This window comes from Leucopleurus acutus, assembly GCF_964270905.1.
Source record: "Leucopleurus acutus genome assembly, chromosome: 19".
In the NCBI taxonomy this organism is placed as follows: domain Eukaryota; kingdom Metazoa; phylum Chordata; class Mammalia; order Artiodactyla; family Delphinidae; genus Leucopleurus; species Leucopleurus acutus.
The window spans coordinates 47,815,298-47,840,265 of NC_139161.1; the positions used below are offsets into that span (position 1 = coordinate 47,815,298).

Below are 24,968 nucleotides of genomic sequence, written 5' to 3' on the forward strand. Positions count from 1 at the left end.
GTCCACGGCCCTGGGGAATGTGCATGTCTCTTTTCTACCAACCCACACTACCCCATGTAATCACCTGAGACAGGTGAAGTGAATCCGGAGAAAGAACAAGTTCGGGAAGTATCAATTTGCTTCCAATTCAACCAGTTCCAATTTTAGCTTTCTAATGTAGAAGCAGGGATGAAGGTCTAATCTTCCAGGGAACCCCCCAGCAGATCCTCTCCAATCACACCAGGCATCCTGATACTCACCTCATACTGACCCAGGTAGAAGAGGGCTGCAGAGCGATTGGCGTAACACAGTGAAATGTCCTCAGAGTTGGGCCTTGAATGCGATACTCCCTGCAGAACAATGAACCGGTTAAAGGTATACATGGAAACTAGCATCTTTAGAGATGTTTTTTTTTTTTTTTTCTCCAGGTAACAGGGGCTCTGCTACTAAAGACTGTATGAAATTGGGTAAGTTACTGGATCTCTTTGTGCTTCACCTGCTTCATTTTTAACTACCTTAGAGCAGAGGTGTGAAGATCAAGTGAGGAAATAAATACGTAAAGCACTTTGAAGACAGCAGCTTCAGACACAGCTTCAGCCACAAACAGCACTAAAGGTAACTGAAAACTGAGGAGCATAATCCGGCACATAACGAAGTGTGAGTGGAACAAACAGAAATTCACAAATGAAGAAACACGAATGATACGTGGGAAACAGTTCATATACAGATAGTCAAATACATGAAAATGAAAGCAGAAAAGGGCTACTTTTTTCTACCACCAAATTGGCAAGGATTAATAATAATCATAAAGGTGAGACTTCCCTGGTGACGCAGTGGTTAAGAATCCGCGTGCCAATGCAGGTGACACGGGTTCGAGCCCTGGTCCGGGAAGATCCCACATGCTGCGGAGTAACTAAGCCCGTGCGCCACAACTACTGAGCCTGCGCTCTAGAGCCCACGAGCCACAACTACTGAAGCCCGCGTGCCTAGAGCACGTGCTCTGGAACAAGAGAAGCCACCGCAATGAGAAGCCTGTGCACCCACAGAACAGTAGCCCCCGCTTGCTGCAGCTAGAGAAAGCCCGGGTGTAGCAACGAAGACCCAAACACAGCCAAAAAGAATTTTAAAAGTAAAAATAAAGGTGGCATCTCCAATCACTGGAGAAAAGATAGGGATTATTCAATAAAAGTATTGGGACAAGTAGCCACTGAGGAAAAATAAAGTTGGGTCTCGATATATGATAATAAAACTTTCATTAGGATAAATAACAAATGGATCAAAATCTTAATATAAAAATTGAAACTATAAGAGCACCAGAAGAAACTATATAATCTAAAGTGATGTCGGAGTCAGAAATACCTTTCTAATTATGACACAAAACCCAGAAGTCATAAAAGGTTAATGAATTTGACCACATAAAAATAAAAATTTGTAGCAAAAAACCAATAAAAGCAATATCAAAAGACAAATGCTGAACTGGAAAAAATATCTGCAACTCCTATTACAGGCAAAGGGCTCATTTCTTTACTTTATGAACAGTTCCTACAGATCAATACGATGGCAACCAATAATTCAGTAGGAAAATAAGCAAATGATATGAACAATTCTAATGGGAAATATAAATGGCTCTTAAACAAATGAAAAGATGCTCAACCTCATTCATAATCAGCAAAATGCAAATTAAAACTCTACTGAGATGCCATTTTTTACTTATGAGAGTCGCAAAGAAGTAAAACTGATAGCATACTGAGTTGGCATAGAAGTGGGATAATGGTCATTCTCATACACTGCTAGTGGGAGTGTAAATTGGTCTCACAATTACGGAGGCAATTGAGCAATATATATCTCTTAATACATATATCTATATCTCCATTGACCCAGCAATTCCTCTTCTAGGGATTTATCCTACAGATATAATCCTTCATCCTATAGATATGTGCAAAATAACATGCATGCAAAGTTTCTCATCACAGAATTGTCTGAAGTAACAAAAGATAGGAAAAAAGGTAAATAGTGATCTGAAGGACTCTAATTAAATAAATTACTATTATATCCATATAACAGAATATAAGTGGAAAAAGCGCAGTGCTGAACTGTGTGTATAGAATGTTATTTATATAAAAAGAGTATGTGTGTGCAGGAGTGGGAGATTATTTGTATTTATTTATATACGCTGGAGTACCTCTGGAAAGATAGCTTTAACAGTGCTAGCTGCTGGGGATGGGAAACGAGTGGCTGGGGGACAGAGGAAGTAGACTGCACTCTATACTCTTGCATCTTAAAAATTCTAACTATGTAAACACATTTCCTATTCCAAAATAAAAAGATAAAATAATGTTAATAATACCAAATAATCAATATTGCTTAGGATATAGAGAAATGAACATTCCCATACTCTGCTAGAAGGGATGTAACTAGTTTTTTCCTGGAGAATGATTCAGCAACAAGGGGCAAAGGCCTTAAAAAAAAAACCAACATTCAGTTGACCAAGCAATTGCCCTTCTAGGAATTTATCCTTAGGAAATAGTCAGATGTGTACAAATATTTACATAGAAAGATGCTCCTTGCAGCTTTATGATACCAAACACTCTGCCAACACTAGGTGTTAAATCAAGGATAGTCCTCTGTAATGGAACACCAAGCCAGCTGTAAAAAATCATGTTTTAGTGGAAAATTTAATAACATGAGAAAATGGTCACAATAAATTGTTGAGGGGAAAAAAAGCAGGTTACAAAAAAAAACAGTAAGTACAGTATTATCACCACTTTGTACAAGAAAAACATATTTTCAGAGGAAAAAGTGGCTGGCTGGATATAAGCAAAAATGTTAACAGTGCTTATCACTGGTTATGGGATTTTTTCTTACTTTTTATGCTTCTCTATATTTTCCAAGTAAGCATATATTACATTTACAATCAGCCAAAAACAACAAATATTATTTTAAAAAAGAAAGAAAACAGCAGCTCTATGGAAAACTGCAAAGTACTACAATCAACAAAATACTAGGTTCATGAAATAGGAAGGTTCAATTTTTTTGTCTGATTTCACTTTTTAGTTTATTTTCCTTGAAGAGCTTCCCCTGTGCTCACATTTCTGACACACATGCATACAGCTGAAGAAACATTAGCTCTGAAAAAGAACCACTATTAAGCCATTTATCAGTGATCATTACATCTAATGGATTTTAGTTCTTCAGCAATCACTAATGCTTACGTTATGCAGCATTACAAAGCAGGGCTTTTATCAATTTTAGAAGATGCTGTTGTAGGTCTGATGGTTTTTGGAAAACTAATTCCAAACTTTAAGCATAGGCCTGTTAAAGATGCAGAATAGGGGGTACACTCTTCAAATTCACACTCATTCTTTCAAGATACAGGGTTCACAGACCTGGTTTAAGAGGTTGATATATTCTTGCTTTAAACCCATATTTATCTCTAAAAAATTATGGAAGGAAATCTCTCAGGGATCTTATTCCAGTTTCTACTCTGGAAGCAGGACAAGAGCAACAGATTGTTAAAAGCCACTATTCCTCCTTGAAACCTAGTTCACTGATGGTTAGTGTAGTAATTTTAAATATTTGCTGACAACCTTCAAAATGCAGTTCAACTGGGCTGTGGCAATTGAGCTTATTTTCCTTCCTAACTTTACCTAAGTCATACTGGCTATAAGCTAACATGGCGGCCAACCAAAAATCCAGCTGTTCTCTAAATTGGGACTATCACACCAACAGCCTCATCGGTTATTCCGACAAAAAAGGCACACAATTCAGTAAGAGCTGACAGACATGGAGGAGGGAGGCCAAGGCATCCAACAAGACTTGCTACACTGTGTCTGAAGGAATATGAGAATCGAAGTTTCTTGATGGAATTCAGGACGTATAATACAAACTATCCTTTGTTTCAGAATATGACCAAAAGCTGAGTTGTGCCAGTTTTCTTTTTCAAATCCAATCCAAAATTAATAGGCAAAGCTACTAGTGGCTACACAATTCACAATTCAGCAGTAACGGTTCTATCTTTTGAAGAAATATGCATTGGTAAATTGCTGAGACAGCCCCTCCTGCTGAGCTGTGCCGGGGGTGGGGGGGTGGCCCGGTCATCTTACCTTAGAGTACAGCACTGTGGCTCCCATATAATCCTTCTTCTGAAATTTTTTGTTTCCTTCTTCTCTGTAGAAAAGGGGAGCGTTGGGGTCCTTTCCAACAAGGTAACCTCTAGAAAGCCTTTTTAAAAACATCTCATCCTCCGGTCTTCATGAAGAAAGAACAACCACAACAACAAAAAAGCACAAATTTGTTATTTCTAGGAAAACTCCTAACCATTGCACTTGAAACAGGAGTGAATGCCTACAAAGTACTGGGACAAAAGAGATTGGATGTGTTATGTAATGTGACTGGGGGGAAAAATCTTTGGTCTCAGAGACATAGGGACTGGAATTTCTATTAGGACAGAATATAAGTTTTTTATTCAGTTACTGGCCAATAAACCATTCCTTGGATAATGCATTATATAGAAGCTTGGGTGTGGAGAAGGACATAATACACAAGTCTTTGCACCAAGGTATACTTGCCACCTAAACTTTGTTGAAAATACCTGAGTGAATGGATGACAGAGGGGAGGGAGGGAGAGAAGGGGGAGGGAGAGACGGGGGGGGGGGAAGACAGAGGGAAGGAGGAAGGGGAGGGAAGGAGGAGGAGGAAGAAGAGGAGAAGGAAGAAGAGGAAGAGACAGGATGAATCATAAAGTAAATGTAGTGAAATGTTAACATTTGGGGAATCTGAAAGAAGGGCATTGCACAACAATTCTTTATCCTATTTTTGCAAGTAAATCTGAAGTTATTTCAACCTGCAAAGTTTTTAAAAACAAGTATATGAATTCTCTAATGTATAAATACACAAACATACAACTTTATTCCAATAAAAAGAAATGGTATAGAATAACCTAGACTATACTCTTTGACTATACAATGCAATGAAGCAAAATATGAATAACATGGGAACTAAAAATTCTCTTAAGCAACTCCTGGGTCAAAGGGGAAATCAAAGACAAAACTGCAGAATGTTTAGAAAAGTGTTTTTCAAAGTTTTGTTTACAAAGACCCACAAGAAGAAATACCTTTCATGGGCTTCCCTCCTGGCGCAGTGGTTAAGAATCCGCCTGCCAATGCAGGGGACACGGGTTCGAGCCCTGGTCTGGGAAGATCCCACAGGCCGCAGATTAACTAAGCCCGTGTGCCACAACTACTGAAGCCCACGCACCTAGAGCCTGTGCTCGGCAACAAGAGAAGCCACCGCGATGAGAAACCGGTGCGCCACAACGAAGAGTAGCCCCGGCTTGCGGCAAACAGAGAAAGCCCGCGCACAGCAACAAAGATCCAACGCAGCCAAAATTAAAAAATTAAAAACAAAAACCCCAAAAAGGCAGTAATGGAACGACAACAACGACAACAAAAAGGAAATACCTTTTGCATTGTGATTCAGTAAGCTGCATCTGTGTATGGTATATATGTGGAAATTTCACAAAACACTATTGATCCTTAAGTTAATATCAAATATTTTATTAATATTTAAACACAATACAGAAAAAAATATCAAAATAAATAACACAAAAAGAAAAATAAGGAAAGATTTTATTTAATTCAGAAGGTGTGCTTGCCTGTTCAAAATTTATTCCAGTCCAGAAAATATGAGGACAATACCCCACGAATATCTGGTACAACACAGATCCTATTCTTTGTTCTGTTTGTTTTTATGTTGTTTTAAATTAGGTTAAACCTGAAAACCCTATTCAAGCAAAGAAGCTGTGGTGAACAGTAATAATAGCGAAATTCTTCTTGCCTAACAATGGATATTCTTTAATCTTAATCCAAAATGATGACAAACTCAATGTGTTTGTAATTGCTCTTCAGTGTAATTAAGAACTAAGCTGCAATAATTCATTCTTCTAGGACCAGGTTTAACTCAGTAATTAAAGTTTTGAAAAGCTTTCTTTTTTTAGTATTTCAAATTTTCTTCTGGAATGTTATGATAAAAAATTTGTGGAAGTGAGATGGAACAATTTTCTAATTAATTTTTTTATTGTGCTAAAATATTTAAAAACTTGTCATTTTAACTAAAGTATATAGTTCAGTGGCATTAAGTACATTCACAATATTGTGCGATTGTCACCGCTATCCATTTCCAGAACTTTTTCACCAGCCCAAACTAGAACTCTGCACTCATTAAATGATAACTCTCTATTCCTCCCTCTCCCCAGCCCCTGATAACCTCTATTTCACTTTCTGTTTCTATGAATTTGTCTACTCTAGGTACTTCATGTAAGTGGAATGGTAAAGTATTCATCCTTTTATGTCTGGCTTGTTTCACTTAACATAATGTTTCCTAGGTTCATTCCTTTTTATAGCTGAGTAATATTCCATTATATGTATATATCACAGTTTATCCATTCATCTGTTAATGGACATTTGGGCTATTTTCACTCTTGGCTATTATGAATACTGCTCTGAACATTGGTGTGCAAATAAATCTGTTCAAGTCCCGTTTTCAATTCTTTTGGGTATAAACCCATAAGTAGGATTGCTGGATTATATAGTAATGCTTTTTTTTTTCCCTAAGTTGGTGCCTTACTTGTCTTTTTAAAAAATTAATTAATTAATTAATTAAATTTTTGGCAGCATTGGGTCTTCATTGCTGCATGCGGGCTTTCTCTGGTTGCAGCGAGCAGGGGCTACTCTTCATTCTGGTGCATGGGCTTCTCATTGCGGTGGCTTCTCTTGTTGCAGAGCATGGGCTTTAGGCTTGCAGGCTTCAGTAGTTGCTGCACGCAGGCTCAGTAGTTGTGGCTCACGGGCTCTAGAGCTCAGGCTCAGTAGTTGTGGCACACAGGCTTAGTTGCTCCGCGGCATGTGGGATCTTCCTGGACCAGGGCTCGAACCTCTGTCCCCTGCCTTGACAGACGGATTCTCAACCACTGCGCCACAGGGAAGTCCCAGTAATTCTATTTCTAATTATTTGAGGAACTGCCATACTGTTTTTCATAGTGGCTGTACCATTTTACATTCCCACCAACAATGCACAAGGGCTCCAATTTCTCCACATCCTCACCAACACTTGTTATTTTCTGTTTTATTGTTTTGGATAGTAGCCATCTAATGAGTATGAGGATAATAAGGTATCTTGTTGTAGTCTGATTTGCATCTCCCTAATGATTAGTGATGTTAAGAGCATCTTTTCATATGCTTATTTCACGTGCTTATCTTCTTCGAAGAAATATCTATGCAAGTCCTTTGCCCATTTTTAAAAAAAATTTACTTATTTAGTTTGGGCTGTGTTGGGTCTTTGTTGCTGCCCACGGGCTTTCTCTAGTTGCGGTGAGTGGGGGCTCTTTGCCCATTTTTAAACTGGGTTTTTTGTTGTTGTCGTTGAATCTTAGGAGTTCTTTATATGGTCTGGATATTAATCCCTTAGCAGATGTATGATTTGCAATATTTTCTCCCATTCTGTGGGTTGCCTATTTAACTCTGTTGATATTGTCACTTGATGCACTAAATATTTTACTTCTCATGAAGTCTGATTTGCCTATTTTTTTCTTTTGTTGCCTGTGCCTTTGGTGTCATAGCCAAGAAAAAGATGCCAAATCCCGTGTCACAAGCCTTTGGCTTATGTTTTCTTCTAAGAGTTTTATGGTTTTAGCTCTTAAGTTTAGGTCTTTGAGTTATTTTGAGTTAGCTTTTGCATATGGTGTAAGGTAAAGGTCCAACTTCATTCTTTGGCATGTAGAGTCTAACTAGGAAGCAGATAGAAAGAACCAAGTTCCTTCTTCTAGCCATGCCTTCTCTTTCTACAGCCCTAGAGAGGTAAAGCCTCTTATAAGGTCAATTGGCAAAGCAGAAAGTCCCAGCCCCAGCAGAGAGTACAGAAGATCAGAGCTGAGAAACTGTAGCTTAATAACTTGCACACATTCACACATACACATTTTTTTTTCCTGAAAGTAAGTGCACTCATCATGGAAGTTCACCTCTAAATATTTCAGCATGCCTCTGCTAAGAATAAGGACATTCTCCTATATCTTGATATCACAATATCATTATCATGCCTAAAAAATTAACACTGGGGACTTCCCTGGTGGCACAGTGGTTGAGAATCCGTCTGCCAAGGCAGGGGACACAGGTTCGATCCCTGGTCCAGGAAGATCCCACATGCAGCGGAGCAACTAAGCCTGTGCACCACAACTACTGAGCCTGAGCCCTAGAGCCTGCGAGCCACAACTACTGAGCCCACGTGCCAAAACTACTGGAGCCCACGCGCCTAAAGCCCGAGCTCCGTAACAAGAGAAACCAATGCAGTGAGAAGCCCGAGCACTGCAACAAAGAGTAGCCCCTGCTTGATGCAACTAGAGAAAGTCCACGTGCAGCAACGAAGACCCGATGCAACCAAATAAATAAATCTAATTTAATTTAAAAAAATAACACTAATTTAAATATCATTTAAAATTTCTCCATTATTTCTAAAATGTCTTTTCTTTCTTTTTCTTACCCCAACCTGATGTCAGATCAAGGTTCTAACGTACTGCATTTAGTTATTTCTCATTAGTTTCTTTTGAGACAGTCCAATAATTTTTTTTGTTTTTCATGATTAAGTTTTTTTGAAGACTCAAGTCCAGGAAAACGTTACACATTCTGGTTTTGTCTCATTGTTTCCTCATGATTAGATTCAGGTCAAACAATTTTTGTCAAGAATATTAGTCCATCGTTAAATCTGTATACTTCTTGTTGTTTCAAACCAGGAGACACATGTCAGGCAGTCCCATCACTACTGGTGATGTTGGCTGGTCACCTGGTTAAAGTGGTGACTGCTGGATTTCTCTAATATAAAGATAACTTTCCCCTTGTAATAAGTAACATTAATAAGTAGTCTATGGGGCCATACTTTGAGACCATGTGAATAACCTGTTTCCCAGTGATCTTTCTTCTAATGTTTTGAGCATCCATTGACGATTATGGCCAGAATCCCTTATTACACTGGGAGTTACAAAATGGTGATTTTCTAATTCTATCATTATTTCTAAACTTATTAATTAGCATTCTTTTGTAAAGACAAATGTTTCCCCCTTTTCTTCTTTTACTTATTTATGTATTTTTTGAGTATCACCATGGACTTGAAAAAATTCATTCTTATAAACCATTATCATCATTATACTTTTTGATGCTCAGATTGTCCTAAATTTGGCCAATGGAAACCTCTTCAGACTGGCTCCTATGTTCTTTTTTTTACTTAAATCCATTAGTCTTTGAGCATTTCCTTGATTTCTGGCAAAACAAAGTATTCCATTTGAATCAGTGTAAAATCAAAACAAATAGGAAGGCAGTGAGTGCCGATAGTGAGTCTGTTAAGGATTCCCTAGGACACTGTAGATTATCAATGGGAGAGGTCCACATGTCTCAAAAGGTCTTTGATATTGACAAAACGCATCTAATTTGGGAAAACACTTCTCAAAGACTGTAAATGGCAAGAAAGAAGAGTGTATGCCTGGCTTTAAGCTTTAAAGGCCCAATTCATACTTTCATTTACTGGGCAAACATATGGAGATTAGAAATTTAAATCTTTTTTGGTCATTTTAGATTATGATTGAATAGTTTTACAAACAGCTCTTTGGAACTAACTTGTTAAGTAGAGAAGTTTGGGGGTGAAGTAGTAAGAGATACACAGAACAAATAAAAATAGAGGCAATTATTTACTTCAGGGAAAATAAGAGTTGTACAAGAAAGGAAATGTAATTCAAAGTATACTTTGTGGTTCATATGATATTTACATACACATAAGGATATACACATTGAAAACTGGTTTAACCAGTATCATATTCTACTGGTTATATATTATAAATTATAATATAGTTATGATGATACAATGAGGGAAAAGCAAAGTATATACATATGAGTTGGGGGTAAGAGAGCTAGATTTGGCATCTAAAACTAAAAATTCAAAAATAGCAATATTAGCATACTGTTTAGTAATACGAAATTAAATGCTGGAAGAAACAGAATGACTTTAAATATCAGTCTTTGCAGAATAGAAATGGGGAAGAGTAAGCGAGAGTTGCTGTTTTTCTTTATAAGTTTTGAAGTACTATTTGACTTCTTATACTACATGCATATTATTCTGATAAAAAATAAACTAAAAAAGGAAAATATTTCCATGTAATAAGGTACCAGGTCTAGGGACTTCCCTGGTGGTCCACAGTGGGTAAGACTCTGTGCTCCCAATGCAGGGGGGCCCGGGTTCGATCCCTGGTCAGGGAACTAGATCCCGCATGCATGATGGAACTAAGAGTTTGCATGCCACAACTAAGACCTGGTGCAGCCCAAATAAATAAATAAATAATATATAAATAAATATTTTAAAAAATAAGGGGGGCTTCCCTGGTGGCGCAGTGGTTGAGAGTCCGCCTGCCGATGCAGGGGACACGGGTTCGTGCCCCGGTCCGGGAAGATCCCCCATGCCGCGGAGCGGCTGGGCCCGTGAGCCATGGCCGCTGGCCCTGCGCGTCCGGAGCCTGTGCTCCGCAACGGGAGAGGCCACAGCAGTGAGAGGCCCGCGTACCACAAACATAAATAAATAAATAAGGTACCAGGTCTACATAGTTTTACAGGATTTTTCTACCAGCTTTAAAGAATCAAATAATCCCTACATTATATAAATTATTTCAGAGCATAGAGAAATATGGGAAGCTCTCCAGTTCATACTATGAGGCATACTATCATAACCCTGATACCAAGAGCTGATGAATAGAGCACACACACACAAATATATAGTCTAATACCATTTAAGAACATAGATATAAAAATCCTAAAAATAACCTCCGCAAATTGAATCTACCCCTGTGTTAAAAAAAATGTTAGATGATAACCAGAGTTATTCTCCAAAACAGTTCAGCTTCAGTAAATCTACTGATGTCAATTCTGCCTTAACAGATTAAAGTGGAATAAGAAAATGATCATTCCTCCCAAAATATATCAAAAAAAAGGACTGATAAAATTCAACACTTATTTATGATACAATATAGTGCAACTTCCTTAAACTGATAAAGGGTATATACTATAAACCTATAGCAATGTCCTAAATGCCTGTTACTATTCAACATTGCACCAGAGGTCTAAATAATGCTATAATTAAAAAGTAAAAGAAGAGGTACAAATATTTGAAAGGAGGATTGCTGTTTGCAGATATACTTACTAAAAATTCTAAGTGGATTGGCATAAAAAATGACGAAATAATGTGAACGTACAGTGAGGTGGCCTATTATAAGATGATTCCTAGCTTATATTTATGCCACCGATCATCGGTCAGAGAATGTAATTGGGGGAAAAAGTCTTATTCACAAGAACAACAAAAACCTTGTAAGAAGTAGAACAAATCTAAGAGGAAATGTGCAAGACCTATATAAAGAAAATGATAAAACTTTATTTAAGGACATAAAAGAAGCCCTAAACAAGTGGCAAGACATACCCTTTACGTGAATGAGGAAATTAATATTGTAAACGTGTCAAGTCTCCCTAAATGAATCTATAAATTCCCAATCAAAAACCCAACAACACCTTTTTTTTAAATATTTTATTGGAATAATTATTCAATTGTTAGCATGATATTCACGATAACATTATTCATAGGGTGATTCTTTCCACTTTAAGGAGATCTATTTTTATTTTATTTACTTATTTTTGGCTGTGTTGGGTCTTCGTTTCTGTGCGAGGGCTTTCTCTAGTTGTGGCAAGCGGGGGCCACTCTTCATCGCGGTGCGCGGGCCTCTCACTATCGCGGCCTCTCTTGTTGTGGAGCACAAGCTCCAGACGCGCAGGCTCAGTAGTTGTGGCTCACGGGCCTAGTTGCTCCGCGGCATGTGGGATCTTCCCAGACCAGGGCTCGAACCCGTGTCCCCTGCATTGGCAGGCAGATTCTCAACCACTGCGCCACCAGGGAAGCCCCCAACAACACTTTTTATTGAACTTGACAGTCAATTCCGAAGTTCACATGGGGGAAATGTACACAAAACAGCCAAGATATTCTTGAAAAAGAATAACGACTGTGTATATGTGTGTGGGAACTTGGCTTAACAGATAGCAAAGCCACATTTGTACCAGACTTCCCTGCTTTCAACTGCTCCTTCTCACCACGTCTGGTAACAAAATCTCAGGGGGGAAACCATTCCTTGTGGTTGAAGTAGGATTGACCCCAATTTTGCAAGACCGTTGGGCATGTGTTACAGGCCTGGCCAATCAGAGGAGCCCACATCTTTGGTTGAAGGGGTGTGCATGCCATCAAAGTTAGGTTGGTCAGAGTCCAACCCAGACCTTTTCTGCCAAAACTCTTAGGAAAGATGACCTCTTTTCTTGTGGTTATTAAGCTATTTTCAGCATGTGCTCAAGGTTACCAATGGTTATACTGCCCACCAGGTGGAGAGAGTCTGCCTGACAGATGAAGAGATAGAGTCTGATGACATCTTCTGAGCTCCTGGATACAACTCAGCTTAAAAATAGATCTGCCTTTGCACATCCTAGTTTCCATAGCCTATAGATTTCCTAATTTGAGCTGGGTTTCTGTCACTTGAAACTGAAAAAATTCTAGTATGATACTATAAAGTCACAGTAATTAAAACTCTTTGGTTTTGGCACAGACGTAGAGTCTAGAAACTCATTTATAGATAAGTGGGAATTTAATAAATGTGGCATTTTGAAGCACTGAGGAAAGGATGGACTATTCAATAAATGACGTGGGAAAACTATCTGGAATAAAACTTAGAATATTCCCTCACATCACACACAAAAATAAATTCCAGATGGATTAGAGAGCTAAAACTAAAAGACAAAACTACCAAAAAAGTTAGAAGAAAATAAAGAATATTTTTATAATCTTGGGGAAGAGTAGACTATCCTCAGACACATAACCCAGAAACCATAAAAGAAAAAGACAGAAACGGCTGTAAAAAAGTTAAAATACACGCATGCAATTTATATATAATGAGACACAATAAGTAAAATAAAAATAGATAAATAATAGACTAGGAGAAAAATTAGTAGCATATGTAATAGCAAAGAAATATATAGTCAGACTCATGAAGACCCCTTAAAAACTATTAAGAGAAAGACAGACAACCCGCTAGAGAAATGGGCAAAGGACACAAACAAAAACTCACAGAACAAATATTAATGAGTAATATCAGAAATGGTGCATTACTTCACTAGTAATCAGAATGCAAATTAAAACAAGATTATTTTGTCCTTAAGGTTGCCAAAATTAAAGACTGTTGCCTTCTGGGACTTCCCTGTCCCACTGGCAGTCCAGTGGCTAAGACGCCGTGCTTCACGGGACTTCCCTGGTGGCGCACTGGTTAAGAATCCGCCTGCCAATGCAGGAGACACGGGTTCGAGCCCTGGTCTGGGAAGATCCCACATGCCACGAAGCAACTAAACCCATGCGCCACAACTACTGAGCCTGTGCTCTAGAACCCGTGAGCCACAACTACTGAGCTCATGTGCCACAACTACTGAAGCCTGCATGCCTAGAGCCCGTGCTCCACAACAAGAGAAGCCACCGCAATTAGAAGCCCGCACACCACAATGAAGAGTAGCCCCCGCTCGCTGCAACTAGAGAAAGCCCGTGCACAGCAATGAAGACCCAGTGCAGCCAAAAATAAATAAATATATATATATAAATTTATTTAAAAAAAAGACTCCGTGCTTCTACCGTAGGGGGCACAGGTTCGACCCCTGGTGGGGGAACTAAGGTCCCTCATGTGGTGCAGTGCGGCGAAAAAAAAAAAAAGACTTGTTTTCTAATGTTCATGGTAAGTGGGTAAAGCCTTCTTGGAAGACAATTTGGAAGTATTTATTAAATTTAAATTGCTCATAACCACTGATGCAACAAATCATCTTCTAAGAATCTATCTTAAATTCTAAACATAGGTACAACATATATAAAAGTTGTTCATTGCAGCATTGTTTGTAACAGTAAAAAAACAAAAACAACCACCTGGAAAGAACATAACTGCCCATCAATAGGGAAACAAATAAGTTAAGTTGTGGCAATAATATACTAGCAATCTCATTTGGTTGCTAAAAAGATTAAGGTGTGATGTTGCAAAAACCCTCGAAGAACAAAGCACATAATATAATAGAGGAGAAAAAGATACGCGCACATTTATGTACAAATGTACGAGAATACATAAAAAAGAAATAGAAAGTTCTAATAACTTGTGGTAATCTCTGAAAGAGAATGAGAAGGCTAAGGGGGAAATTTCATGTTTTACTTTATAAAATACTGTATCAATCTTTTGCGATGAGAATGTACTTGTATCTTACTAACATTAATAAAAAAGAAAAACAACAAGCCAAAGAAAAAAAAAGTATAACCCTAATTGTACCTAGTACCTGAACTGGCAAGGCTCAAGGTTGAATTATTTCACTCAACCAAAATCGGAGTGCCTCTATGTGCCAGACACGGTAATAGCTGCTGGCACAAAGATAAATATGAAAACCTTGAACGTGAAAGGTTATGTATTTATGTGTATATATAAGGCTCTCATTCACGTGTCATGCTGAGTATTAATATGTGCCAGCCACTGAACTAAAAGCTTTACCAAACTATCACTCAATCAATATTTATTGAGTACCTGTTTTTTTGACACTACACTACTCTTGTCTGCAGAGAGACAAACAAATACAGACATGGTTCTTGCCTTCATGGAGTTTATAGTCTAGTAGTAAAGATAGACGTTAATCAAATGATTACACAAATATAAAAAGGAAAGGTATGCAGTGTTGTAAATGCATAAAAAATGAACATGACCCAGCAGGGACTCAGGGAAGGCTTTCCTAAGGAAGATGTGGCTGAGCCTGAAGGATGAGAAATTAGTAAGGGCATGGTGGAGTGCATAGGAAAAGCATTTCAGGCAAAAGAAATACCCTAAGAAAAGACCATGTGACAAGAAGCAGCACAGTGCACATCAAGAACTAAAAGAAGGCCTATATGTCTGAAAGGTGAGTGTGGTGAGAGAGGAAGCCAGAGAGATAGGCAGTGGTCAGACTGCAATGTCTTTTTTTTTTTTTTTTTTTTGCGGTACGTGGGCCTCTCACTGTTGTGGCCTCTCCTGTTGTGGAGCACAGGCTCCGGACGCGCAGGCTCAGTGGCCATGGCTCACGGGCCCAGCCGCTCCGCGGCATGTGGGATCTTCCCGGACCGGGGCATGAACCCGTGTCCCCTGCATCGGCAGGCGGACTCTCAACCACAGAGTCACCAGGGAAGCCCCCATCTCAACCATCTTAAAGTATATAGTTCAGTGGTATTATATACATCCACAATGTTATACAACCATCATCAACATCTATTTCCATAACTCTTTTCATCTTGTAAAACTGAAACTCCATACTCATTAAACAATAACCCTCCATTCTCCCCGGCCCTCAGCCCCTGGCAACCACCATTTTACTTTCTGTGTCTATGATTTTTGACTACTTTAAGTACTGAAATTTATTATTTTTTATAGATTCCAATTCTCTGTTGGAATCTATCTTTTCATCCACCTTGTCCACCTTTTCCTCTAGCTTCTTCAACATGTTAATCAGTTATTTAAAAGACCTGGTCTACAAACTCCTGTATGTAAACATCAGTCAATCTATTTCTAATGTTCATTTTTTCTCTTCATTATGGGTCATTTTAATGTCCCTCCGCAGTTTAGTAATTTTGTGTTCCTGACACATTATGTATGGAAGACATAATGAAGCAACACAACACGTTCCACCATGAAAGTGCCCCCTTTCCCCTGCTAGGCAGATAGGATGAGGGGCTGGCCTACCTTTATCAAGAGCTGAATTTGATCAGCATTGGTCTACAGTCTTATTAAAACTCAGTACACCTCTGGTTTCTTCCTATTCTTGGGTGTGGACCTCCTGAGCTTTTGGTTGAGAGACTGGAGGTCTCTGTCTTCTCATGCCTGAAAGTTTTGGTCTCAGGATGTTTTGAGCTAGGATTTTTAACTTATCATACCAGAGGTTCAAAATCCAGCAAATGTCTTGATAGGAAGATTGTATGTGTGTTTGTTGCAGGCCCCTTTCCACTAGTGGGATTTTGCTCCTCAGCATTGCAAGATTGCGGGAGATTGTATTCTGCCTTTTTGGTAGGCCTCCTGCACTTCCTGAGAACTCAGTAAACGTCCCATGAGGCAAACGGACTTTAAATTTGGGCCTTGAGTTTGGCCATCTTGTAGTTTCCAATCCATCACATCAGCCCCAAATGACCGCCAAAAGGTCTGCTGGTTTCAGTTTCCCCCAGGACAGTCCCTGTGCTTGGGGCCAGCCTGATCCTCAGCCTTCAATTACCCCCAGGAAAGACCATGGCTAGCGAACGCCTAGGAGGGAGTCTTCCCTCTCTGGAATTTTAGTCCTCTGGTCCTTGTTGCTCTCTGGTGTCTTTAAAAATATGATTATTGTCGTATCAGTATTTTTTAGTTTCAAAAGTACTGCCTGTTGTGACCTATTATATCCTATCCAGAAGCAGAAGTCCTATTTGCTAAATTTGAAAGAAATTCAGCATTCACAGTCCTAAAATGGACAAAATTTGGCAATGGATTTAATACGGGGTATGAGGAAGAAGGAAAAATCAGGCATGACTCCTAGGTTTCTGGGCAGCAACTGGATGGATGGTGGTGTAATTCACTAAGGAATCATGATGATCTGAAGTAAAAAGGGGGAATGATCATGAGTTATTTTAAAATATAAAATGGGGGACTTCCCTGGTGGCGCAGTGGTTAAGAATCCGCCTGCCAATGCAGGGGACACGGGTTTCAGCCCTGCTCCGGGAAGATCCCACATGCCACAGAGCAACCAAGCTTGTGCACCACAACTACTGAGCCTGCGCTCTAGAGCCCGCGAGCCACAACTACTGAAGCCCATGCACCTAGAGCTCATGTTCTGCAACAAGAGGAGCCACCTCAATAAGAAACCCATGCACTGCAATGAGGAGTAGCCCCCACTTGCTGTAACTAGAGGAAGCCTGCACACAATGAAGACCCAACGCAGCCATAAATAAATAAATAAATAAATATACATACATATATATATATATATATATATACACACACACACACACACACACACATATATATATAAATGGTTCACAGGTTTCTAGTTTCAGGAACTGAAATAAGGCAGTGCAGTTCATTAAGATAGACACCACTGGAAGGTAATCTAATTTCGAAGACAAGATTGTGAGTTTGGTTTTGGATATGTTGAATTTTAAGTATCTTTGAGGCTTTAAGTAGTCATCTGATTTAGACATTTGTGTCTCAGAGAAGAAGTGAGGGCTGGAGATATAATTTTAAGGGTAATTGGCATATAGGAGGTAATTGATGTCATGGGTGTGAATGAGGCTGAACTGGTTGAGAATAGAGAGTGACTAAGAAAGAGCCTAGGCTGGAGTCTTGAGGAACTCCAACATTAAACAATCAGACAAATCCTCTTCTTTGATTTATATTCCTTTCAGTGCTCTAAAACTTCAAATTTGGATTCTTACTGATACTCCTTTTTGCTGTTAGTAAGCTGTATCAATTTATCTTGTACACCATCAGAATCCAACCACTTCTCATCATCCCTACTACTACCACCCTGGCCCAAATTACTATCACCTCCTCTCTCACCTGGCTTAAAGCAACAGCCTTCCAACAATTCTCTTTATTTCCACTCTTACTCCTGCTATACTCAACACAGTGGTCAGAGCAATCCTTTAAAACAGGGATCGGGGGACTTCCCTGGTGGCGCAGTGGTTGAGAGTCCGCCTGCCGATGCGGGGGACACGGGTTCGGGCCCCGGTCCAGGAGGATCCCACATGCCGCGGAGCGGCTGGGCCCGTGAGCCATGGCCGCTGAGCCTGCGCGTCCGGAGCCTGTGCTCCGCAACGGGAGAGGCCACAACAGTGAGAGGCCCGCGTACCGCAAAAAAACAAACAAACAAACAAAAAAAACAAGGATCAGCAAACTTTCTCTAGAAAACCAGAGAGTAAATATTTAGCCTGCTTGGGCCAAGAGGTAAAATCGAGGCTATTACAAAGGTGCTTATACAACAGAAGAAAAAACACGCTTGTAAAAATCATTTACTGACCAAATTCAAGGTATAATAATTGAGTACAATTTTTTTGTAACACAGGTCTACTAATGAGAAGAATGAAAAAAATTTTTAAAAAATGGATACCGTTTTGCTAAACTGGAGTTCAAAGCCAATGTTCCCAATCATCAAATCGACTACGAATATTTATCTGTAAAAACCATTCTTAGCTGATGGCCACACAAAAACAGGCAGTGGCATGGATTTACCCTGTGGGTGGATGTGTGCAGACATCTGTTTAAAATATAATCAGATCGTATCACTCTTATCTCAAAACCCTGTGAATTAGTTTTCTATCGTTGTGTAACAACTACCACACATTCAGCAGGTTAAAACAATACCGATTTATTATCCTCAGTTCTGTAGATCAGAAGTCCAGGTGGGCTTACCTGGGCTCTCTGCTTAGGGTCTCACAAGGCTGAAATCAAGGTGATCTCTTATAGAGAGGATCTGGGCAAGAATCTATATCTAAACTCATCCAGGATGTTGAGTTTAGAACCGACAGAAGCCAGTTCCTTGCAATTATAGGTCTGAGGTCCCCATTTCCTTGCTGGCTGTTAGCCAGGAAGCACTCTCAGTTTCTAGAAGCTTCCTGCATTCCTTGTCATGTGTCATGTAGCTCCACCTTCAAAGTCAGCCAAATCGCATTCAAACCTCATGCTTTGAATCTCTCTGATTTCCCTTTCTGCTACCAGCTGGGAAGAACTCTCTGCTTTTAAAAGTCTGGTCTGATTGGGTTACACCCACCCAGTAATTATATCTCAAAGTCAGGGGGCTTGGGACTTTCATTACATCAGCCAAATCCCTTCCCAGCAGTGTCTAGGTTAATGTTAGATTGAGTAACCAGGGGACCAGGATTGAGTAACCAGGGGACCAGAATGCTGGCATGGGGGCAGGGGGAGCATCTTTAGAATTCTGCCTACTACACCCCGCAATAACTTCCTACTCAGGGTAAAAAGATAAGGCACTAAGAAAGGGTCAACTCGATTTGTGCCACCTGCTCTTCCCCAACTCCCATGCATGTCCCATTACCTCTCTGATGGTATTTCCTACCACTCTCCCTCTGGCTTACTCTGTCCATCCACCACTAGCTGTTCATCCAACTTGCTGTTGCTTAAACATGCCAGACACGCTCCCACCTTAGGATCTCTGCCTGGAATGCTCTTCTCTCAGATAGCTACTTTGTTAACTCCTGTATCTCCAAGACTTTGCTCCACTTTCACTCTTTCAATGAGGCATATCTGATTATACTACTTAATACTACAGTCTGTACTCTCGCTCCTGGCACTGCCTACTTCCCCTACCCTGTTCAATTTTTCCTTTTTTTCTACTGTATTTCTCATCTTTAACATACTATATATTTTAACTTATTTATGTTTATTGTCTGTCCTTCCTTGCTACAATTAAGCTCCTCAAAGGTAAGGATCTTTGTCTATCTTTTTTTAAATGATGTATTTTTTGTTTACTAAGCACTTATCACAGTGGCTCGCACAAGAACCCACATGCCAACACAGGGGACACGGGTTCGAGCCCTGGTCTGGGAAGATCCCACATGCCACGGAGCAACTAAGCCTGTGCGCCATAACTACTGAAGCCTGCGCACCTAGAGGCCGTGCCCCACAACAGGAGAAGCCACTGCAATGAGAAGCCCGCGCACTGCAAGGAAGAGTAACCCCCACTCGACGCAACTAAAGAAAGCCTGGGTGCAGCAACGAATACCCAACGAAGAAAATAAATAAATAAATAAATTTATATTAAAAAAAAAAGAGATGTAATTTTAGAGCAAATCACAAAAGACAACGTTTTCCGCATCAAAATTTCCCTGGTTAAAGCTTCCACTCACTTACTGAAGAAGCGAAGATGAGTGAAGAAAGATATCGCTTAAAGTCTCTGCTGTAGAAATTGTAACCTGAATGGACTTGGGGAGCAAAGACCACTTCTGAAGTACGTATGATTTCCACTCATCCACGGGCAGATCCATGCTACTTTAAATCTAAAAAATGAATAAGAAAATAAGGAATTCGGATTTCTACAAATGCACAATTCTAGAAAGTCAAGATTTCATTCAAGCATGCATGAAGCAACAAAATCAATTCTTGTGGTCTCTTCCTATAGTTGTTTACATGCTGAGGAAGCATCTATTGTTTCTCACCCCAATTCACTCAACATCCCTTCATTCAGAAATATTTATTGAAAGCTTACTTTGTTCCAGGCATCATACTAGGTACTGGTTATACAATGATGAATCAGAACTCTTACCCAGTTCAGTATTTTCTTTTCAATCCCCAGGTCACTCCTTTAGTTCAAGCCCGCACCATTTCCTGTCTGGCATTCTTTCTGGAGTGTCATAACTAGTCTCCACGCCCTCAGACCCCCCCACTTCCCCATTCCAAATTCAGTCCATCTTCCACACTGAGACAGATGTCAGTACTCCGCCTTAAATTCATCAATGCTCCTCCTAGCATTTAGGGAAGCCCAGTACAAATCCTTCATTATTTGACTCTTGGCTTACTTTCTAATGCTCAAGTCTCACTTCTTCCTCTGTACCCTACTATCTAGCTACTCAAAGCTATCCCCAGCTTGCCAGGTTACTCATCTCCCTAGGTTTTACAAAGACTATTCATTGGCCCTACCCTCACTTGGAGTCCACCTGGCAAATTTCCCAACATTCTTCAAGACCCAGTTCAAATGGTACCTCCTCTGGGAAGCCTTCCCTGATTTTTCCACCTGTGATAGCAGCACACCGTCTCTCCTGGGGCCCAAACCATGTCTATCTTGAGTTAGTGCTCCTCACAGCAGAAATTCCCTCGACAGACTGTGCTCTCCTCTGAGGGTAGGGACCAGGTCTTATTTACCTTGAGAGATTCCCCACTCTGCCAAGCTCAGGGTCTGGAACCTGCGGGAGCTCAGCTCTGGGCTGCTGAAGGAAGCAAGTCAATGCTTTGACTACATCTAGTAGCAGAGTTACTAGGGCAACAGCTCTACCACTCCTCTGGGTTACCAATCAGTGTCTGCCCACCAAAGGCCGAGTTGGGACTCTCGTAAAGCTGCCGGAACTCCTCCACTCTGCGACCCTCGCTGCGTCCGCGTCACGCTTCGCGCATCACGCTTCGCGCGCTCCGTGGTTCCGCGCCCCGCCCCCAGGCCCCGCAATCCAGCGACTAGGCCCCGGACCTGGGCTCCGGTGAGTCACGTGGGCCGCCCGCCGTGCCTCGGCCAATGAGGTGGCTGCTCGGCTCCTAAACCCGCCCCCGTGCCCTGCGCACGTCGGGAGGTCTTCACGGTGCACGCAGGTCCTCTGGCCAATCGCTTTGGAGCGCGCGGGTTCCCTGGAGTAGAGCCAGGGCTGCAGCGGTGTCGGAGCGCAGTAGTTGTTGCGGCGGAACCATGGTGGGCCACCTGAGCGAGGGGGCCATTGCGGTGAGGAGACGCCTCGGAGCCGGGCGCGGGCCGGGGTGGCTGTGGGCCTTGGGGCTGTGCGGGGTGGAGAAGGGGGAGAGAACACGGGAGGAGGAGACAGCGGGGGCCGGGGAGGAACCGCCGGGTGACTCCCTAGAGTCATCACTCCTCAAAGCATTTTTCCCATCGTTTTTTAAACACGCTCATGTTTTTCCTGCTTAAGGAAATGAAACAAAATAAACTGTTGATTTTCATCCATCTCTCTCCCGCAGCCACTCTCTTTCTCCTCCCCTTCCCCCATCCGCAGCCTAACTTTCCTAGAGTTGTCAGTTTTCAGTTCTTTCTTTTTCTCGCCTCCCATTAACCCTTCAACAGACTCCAATCAGTCACTCCCCTGATCACTATAGAAGTAACCCTGGCTAAAGTCAGCAGTGCCTCCAGGTCGTTAAATCGAACAGACACTTTTGAGAGTTACATTTACCCGAGTTTTCAGCAGCGTTTGACTATTGATCATCGCTTTCTTTTGGTAACACCCTCTTCTTTCGGTTTCTGTGGCTCAGCTTGGCTTGTCTTTCCCCGTCTGGAGATCTCTCTGTAAATTTTTGTTGACTCTTCTCCCGAGACAAATTACCATCTGTATGTCAATTGCTCACAAATTTCTGTGTCCGGAGCCACCTTTACTCTGAAAGACAAACCTCTATCAGATGCGTACTTGATATCTCAAAAACATTTTAAATTCAACATGTCCCAAAGCAAATCCATTATCTTTCTAAATTTGGGCCTCTACCGTTCTCTGTCTGGATGAATGGCACCATTATTCATTAAGTTACAACAGCCAGAAATTGTGGAATCATTCTTGCTACACATTCCGTCACCCTGGATGTCCAGTCCCTCCCCAAGTCTGGTGTGTTTTATCTCCACATATATCTCTTAAATGCATCTACTTTTCTCCATCCACACTGGCACCATTGTTTCTGCCTGGCCTTCTCACTTCTACCCAGCATAACTCTCCTCTTGCCATTCCCATCATAGCATATTCCCACCAGTTCTTTCCTCCTTTCAAGCCTTTCCTTTTTTTTTTTTTTAATTTAAATCCGGGTATATTTCATACTCCTGCCTTCCACAGGGGCTTTGAACATTCTTTAACCTGTTCCTACTGCCTGGGTGGTTCCTCATTCTCCCCTTGCTGACTAACGTAACCTTCAAGTCTCTGCTCAGTTACTTCCTCAGAGAAACCTTCCTTGACTCCCCTTGCTAGGCTAAATCCCTTTATTTTCAGCCCCTAATTCCTGTTTGTTCACGATATTAAACTCTGCCTTTCCTCTTCTGTCAAATGAGGTTAATCATACCTAGTACCTATTGCCTAAGGTTAGTGGGACGATTAAATGAGCTATTAATTTAAAGTGCTCAGTCCATGCCTGATGCATAATAAATGGTCATTGTATGTTACCTATTATTAATAATCACAGATGTGATCTTACATTTATATGTTGTTTATTTGATTCATATCAGTTACTTTCTGTCTCCCTCCACTGGATTGTAAATTCTTTGAGGCCTGAAATTATGTCTGGTTTTTTGCTCAACATAGTCTCCCCAGTACCGGAAGGACTGCTGGCAAGTTTTAGGTGCCCAATAAATGTTTGCTAATTGCGCGTGAGGCAGGGAAAAGAAAGGGACAGAGATGGATGGGGAAGAACAGTTGGCAGAGTTGAGTGAATATTTTAATAAATTAGAAATAACCCTGAGAAGTGATTGCAAATTGTAGTCCTTGTTTACTTTATAGCTGCTACCTTGCATCTTTAAGACAAATTAGGAATTGTTCTTCACTTTCAAGGAGAGTGACTGGTATTTTTCAAATAATTTGATGGGGCTTCCCTGGTGGCACAGTGGTTGAGAGTCCGCCTGCCGGTGCAGGGGACGCGGGTTCGTGCCCCGGTCTGGGAAGATCCCACGTGCCGCGGAGCGGCTGGTCCCGTGAGCCATGGCTGCTGAGCCTGCGCGTCCGGAGCCTGTGCTCCGCGACGGTAGAGGCCACAACAGTGAGAGGCCCGCGTACCGCAAAAAAAAAAAAAAAATGATGAGTTAGTTTTTGCCATATTCAAAATTTAGGAAACATATTTCCAGTGTTAGGTGAAGTATTACTTAGGTTTTGTTCATAAATGATAAGGAAAATTTGTGTGTGTGTGTGTTTGTGGTGATGGAGTGTAGAGTACCTTTGTCAAGTTTGTTTATCAGCTAAAGCAGGTAATATCATTTTAGTTCAAAAGGCATAGACCCCAAAGGGTAAGCACTAACACACAAATAGTGCATTTTCGGCAAGAGCGAACATAAAATAAGAGATTTTGCGTGGAACTATTGTGGTAAATAGAACTAATAGCATTTGTATCTTGAGTAATTAGGTAATACAAAGAAAGGGGAAGGGAATGAATACTTTTGATCTTTTCCAATGTGCCAGATACTTTATTATAGTCAGTAGTTACAGTAACCCTGTAAAGTAGATTTTTATCATTAACCCCATCTTACAGATGAAGTAATTGAAGTCCAGAGAAGTTAAATAATTTGTGCATGAGGTGAGGATTTGAACGTGTGCTCTGAACCATTCCATTCTGTTGTTTTGTATTTTATTCCTTCCAGTTTTATTGAGATATAATTGACATACAACACTGTATAAGTTTAAGGTGTACAGCATAATGATTTGACTTACATACATCATGAAACAATTACCACAGTAAATTTAGTGAATGTCCATCACCTCATATAGATATAAAATAAAAAGAAAAAAGTATTTTTTTCCTTGTGATGAGAACTCTTAGGATTTACTCTCTTAATAACTTTCATATATAACATTGTTAATTATATTTCATATATAGCATTGTTAATTATATTAATCATGTTGTATGTTACATCCCTGGTACTAATTTATCTTATAACTGGAAATTTGTACCTTTTGACCACGTTTGTCCGGTTCCTCCTCCCTCTACTTCCTGCCGCTGGTAACCACAAATCTGATCTCTTTTTTCTATAAGTTTGTTCATTTGTTTGTTTGTTTTTGAAGTATAATTGGCTTACAATACTGTGTAAGTTCTTGGTGCACAACATAGTAATTTGATATTTCTGTACATTACAAAATGATCACCACTGTTGCTTTGTATTTTTATTAGCAATGTTAATTTGGAAAATTTAAGTCAGTTCTGTCTTAAGTGTATATATCATGCTATATGTCCCAGAAGAGTAAGTCTTATATTCACTATTTATGATGACACAAATAAATTAAAAAGAATGGTAAGGTACTACATGTATTTGGTTTTAGAATCAAATAAAACAGAAAGGTGCTTGATGAAATTACTGACCTGTCCCTTCCCCCAGTTCTGTTCCTTTAAAAAAAAAAAAAAAACACCTTTACTGAAGTTCAGTTTGATTTATGTATGACAAAAACTATAATAC

General features: G+C 40.3%; 2 protein-coding genes across 2 annotated transcripts in view; one reads left to right on the forward strand and one right to left on the reverse strand.

The window, feature by feature from the left end:
• The window catches only part of SMYD4 (SET and MYND domain containing 4), a 36,475-nt gene extending 15,408 nt beyond the window's left edge, over positions 1 to 21,067 (reverse strand). Inside the window, exons 1-4 of the mRNA XM_082860844.1 lie at positions 20,981 to 21,067; positions 19,973 to 20,118; positions 4,083 to 4,227; positions 240 to 329 (exon numbers count right to left, since the gene is read on the reverse strand). Of these exons, the coding sequence (XP_082716970.1) occupies positions 240 to 329; positions 4,083 to 4,227; positions 19,973 to 20,106 (369 nt within the window). The 5' untranslated portion in view covers positions 20,107 to 20,118; positions 20,981 to 21,067. The remainder of the gene's footprint in view (positions 1 to 239; positions 330 to 4,082; positions 4,228 to 19,972; positions 20,119 to 20,980) is intronic.
• Positions 21,068 to 21,480: 413 nt separating this feature from the next.
• The window catches only part of RPA1 (replication protein A1), a 53,222-nt gene continuing 49,734 nt past the window's right edge, over positions 21,481 to 24,968 (forward strand). Inside the window, exon 1 of the mRNA XM_082861064.1 lies at positions 21,481 to 21,545. Coding sequence (XP_082717190.1) covers positions 21,513 to 21,545 — 33 coding nt within the window. The 5' untranslated portion in view covers positions 21,481 to 21,512. The remainder of the gene's footprint in view (positions 21,546 to 24,968) is intronic.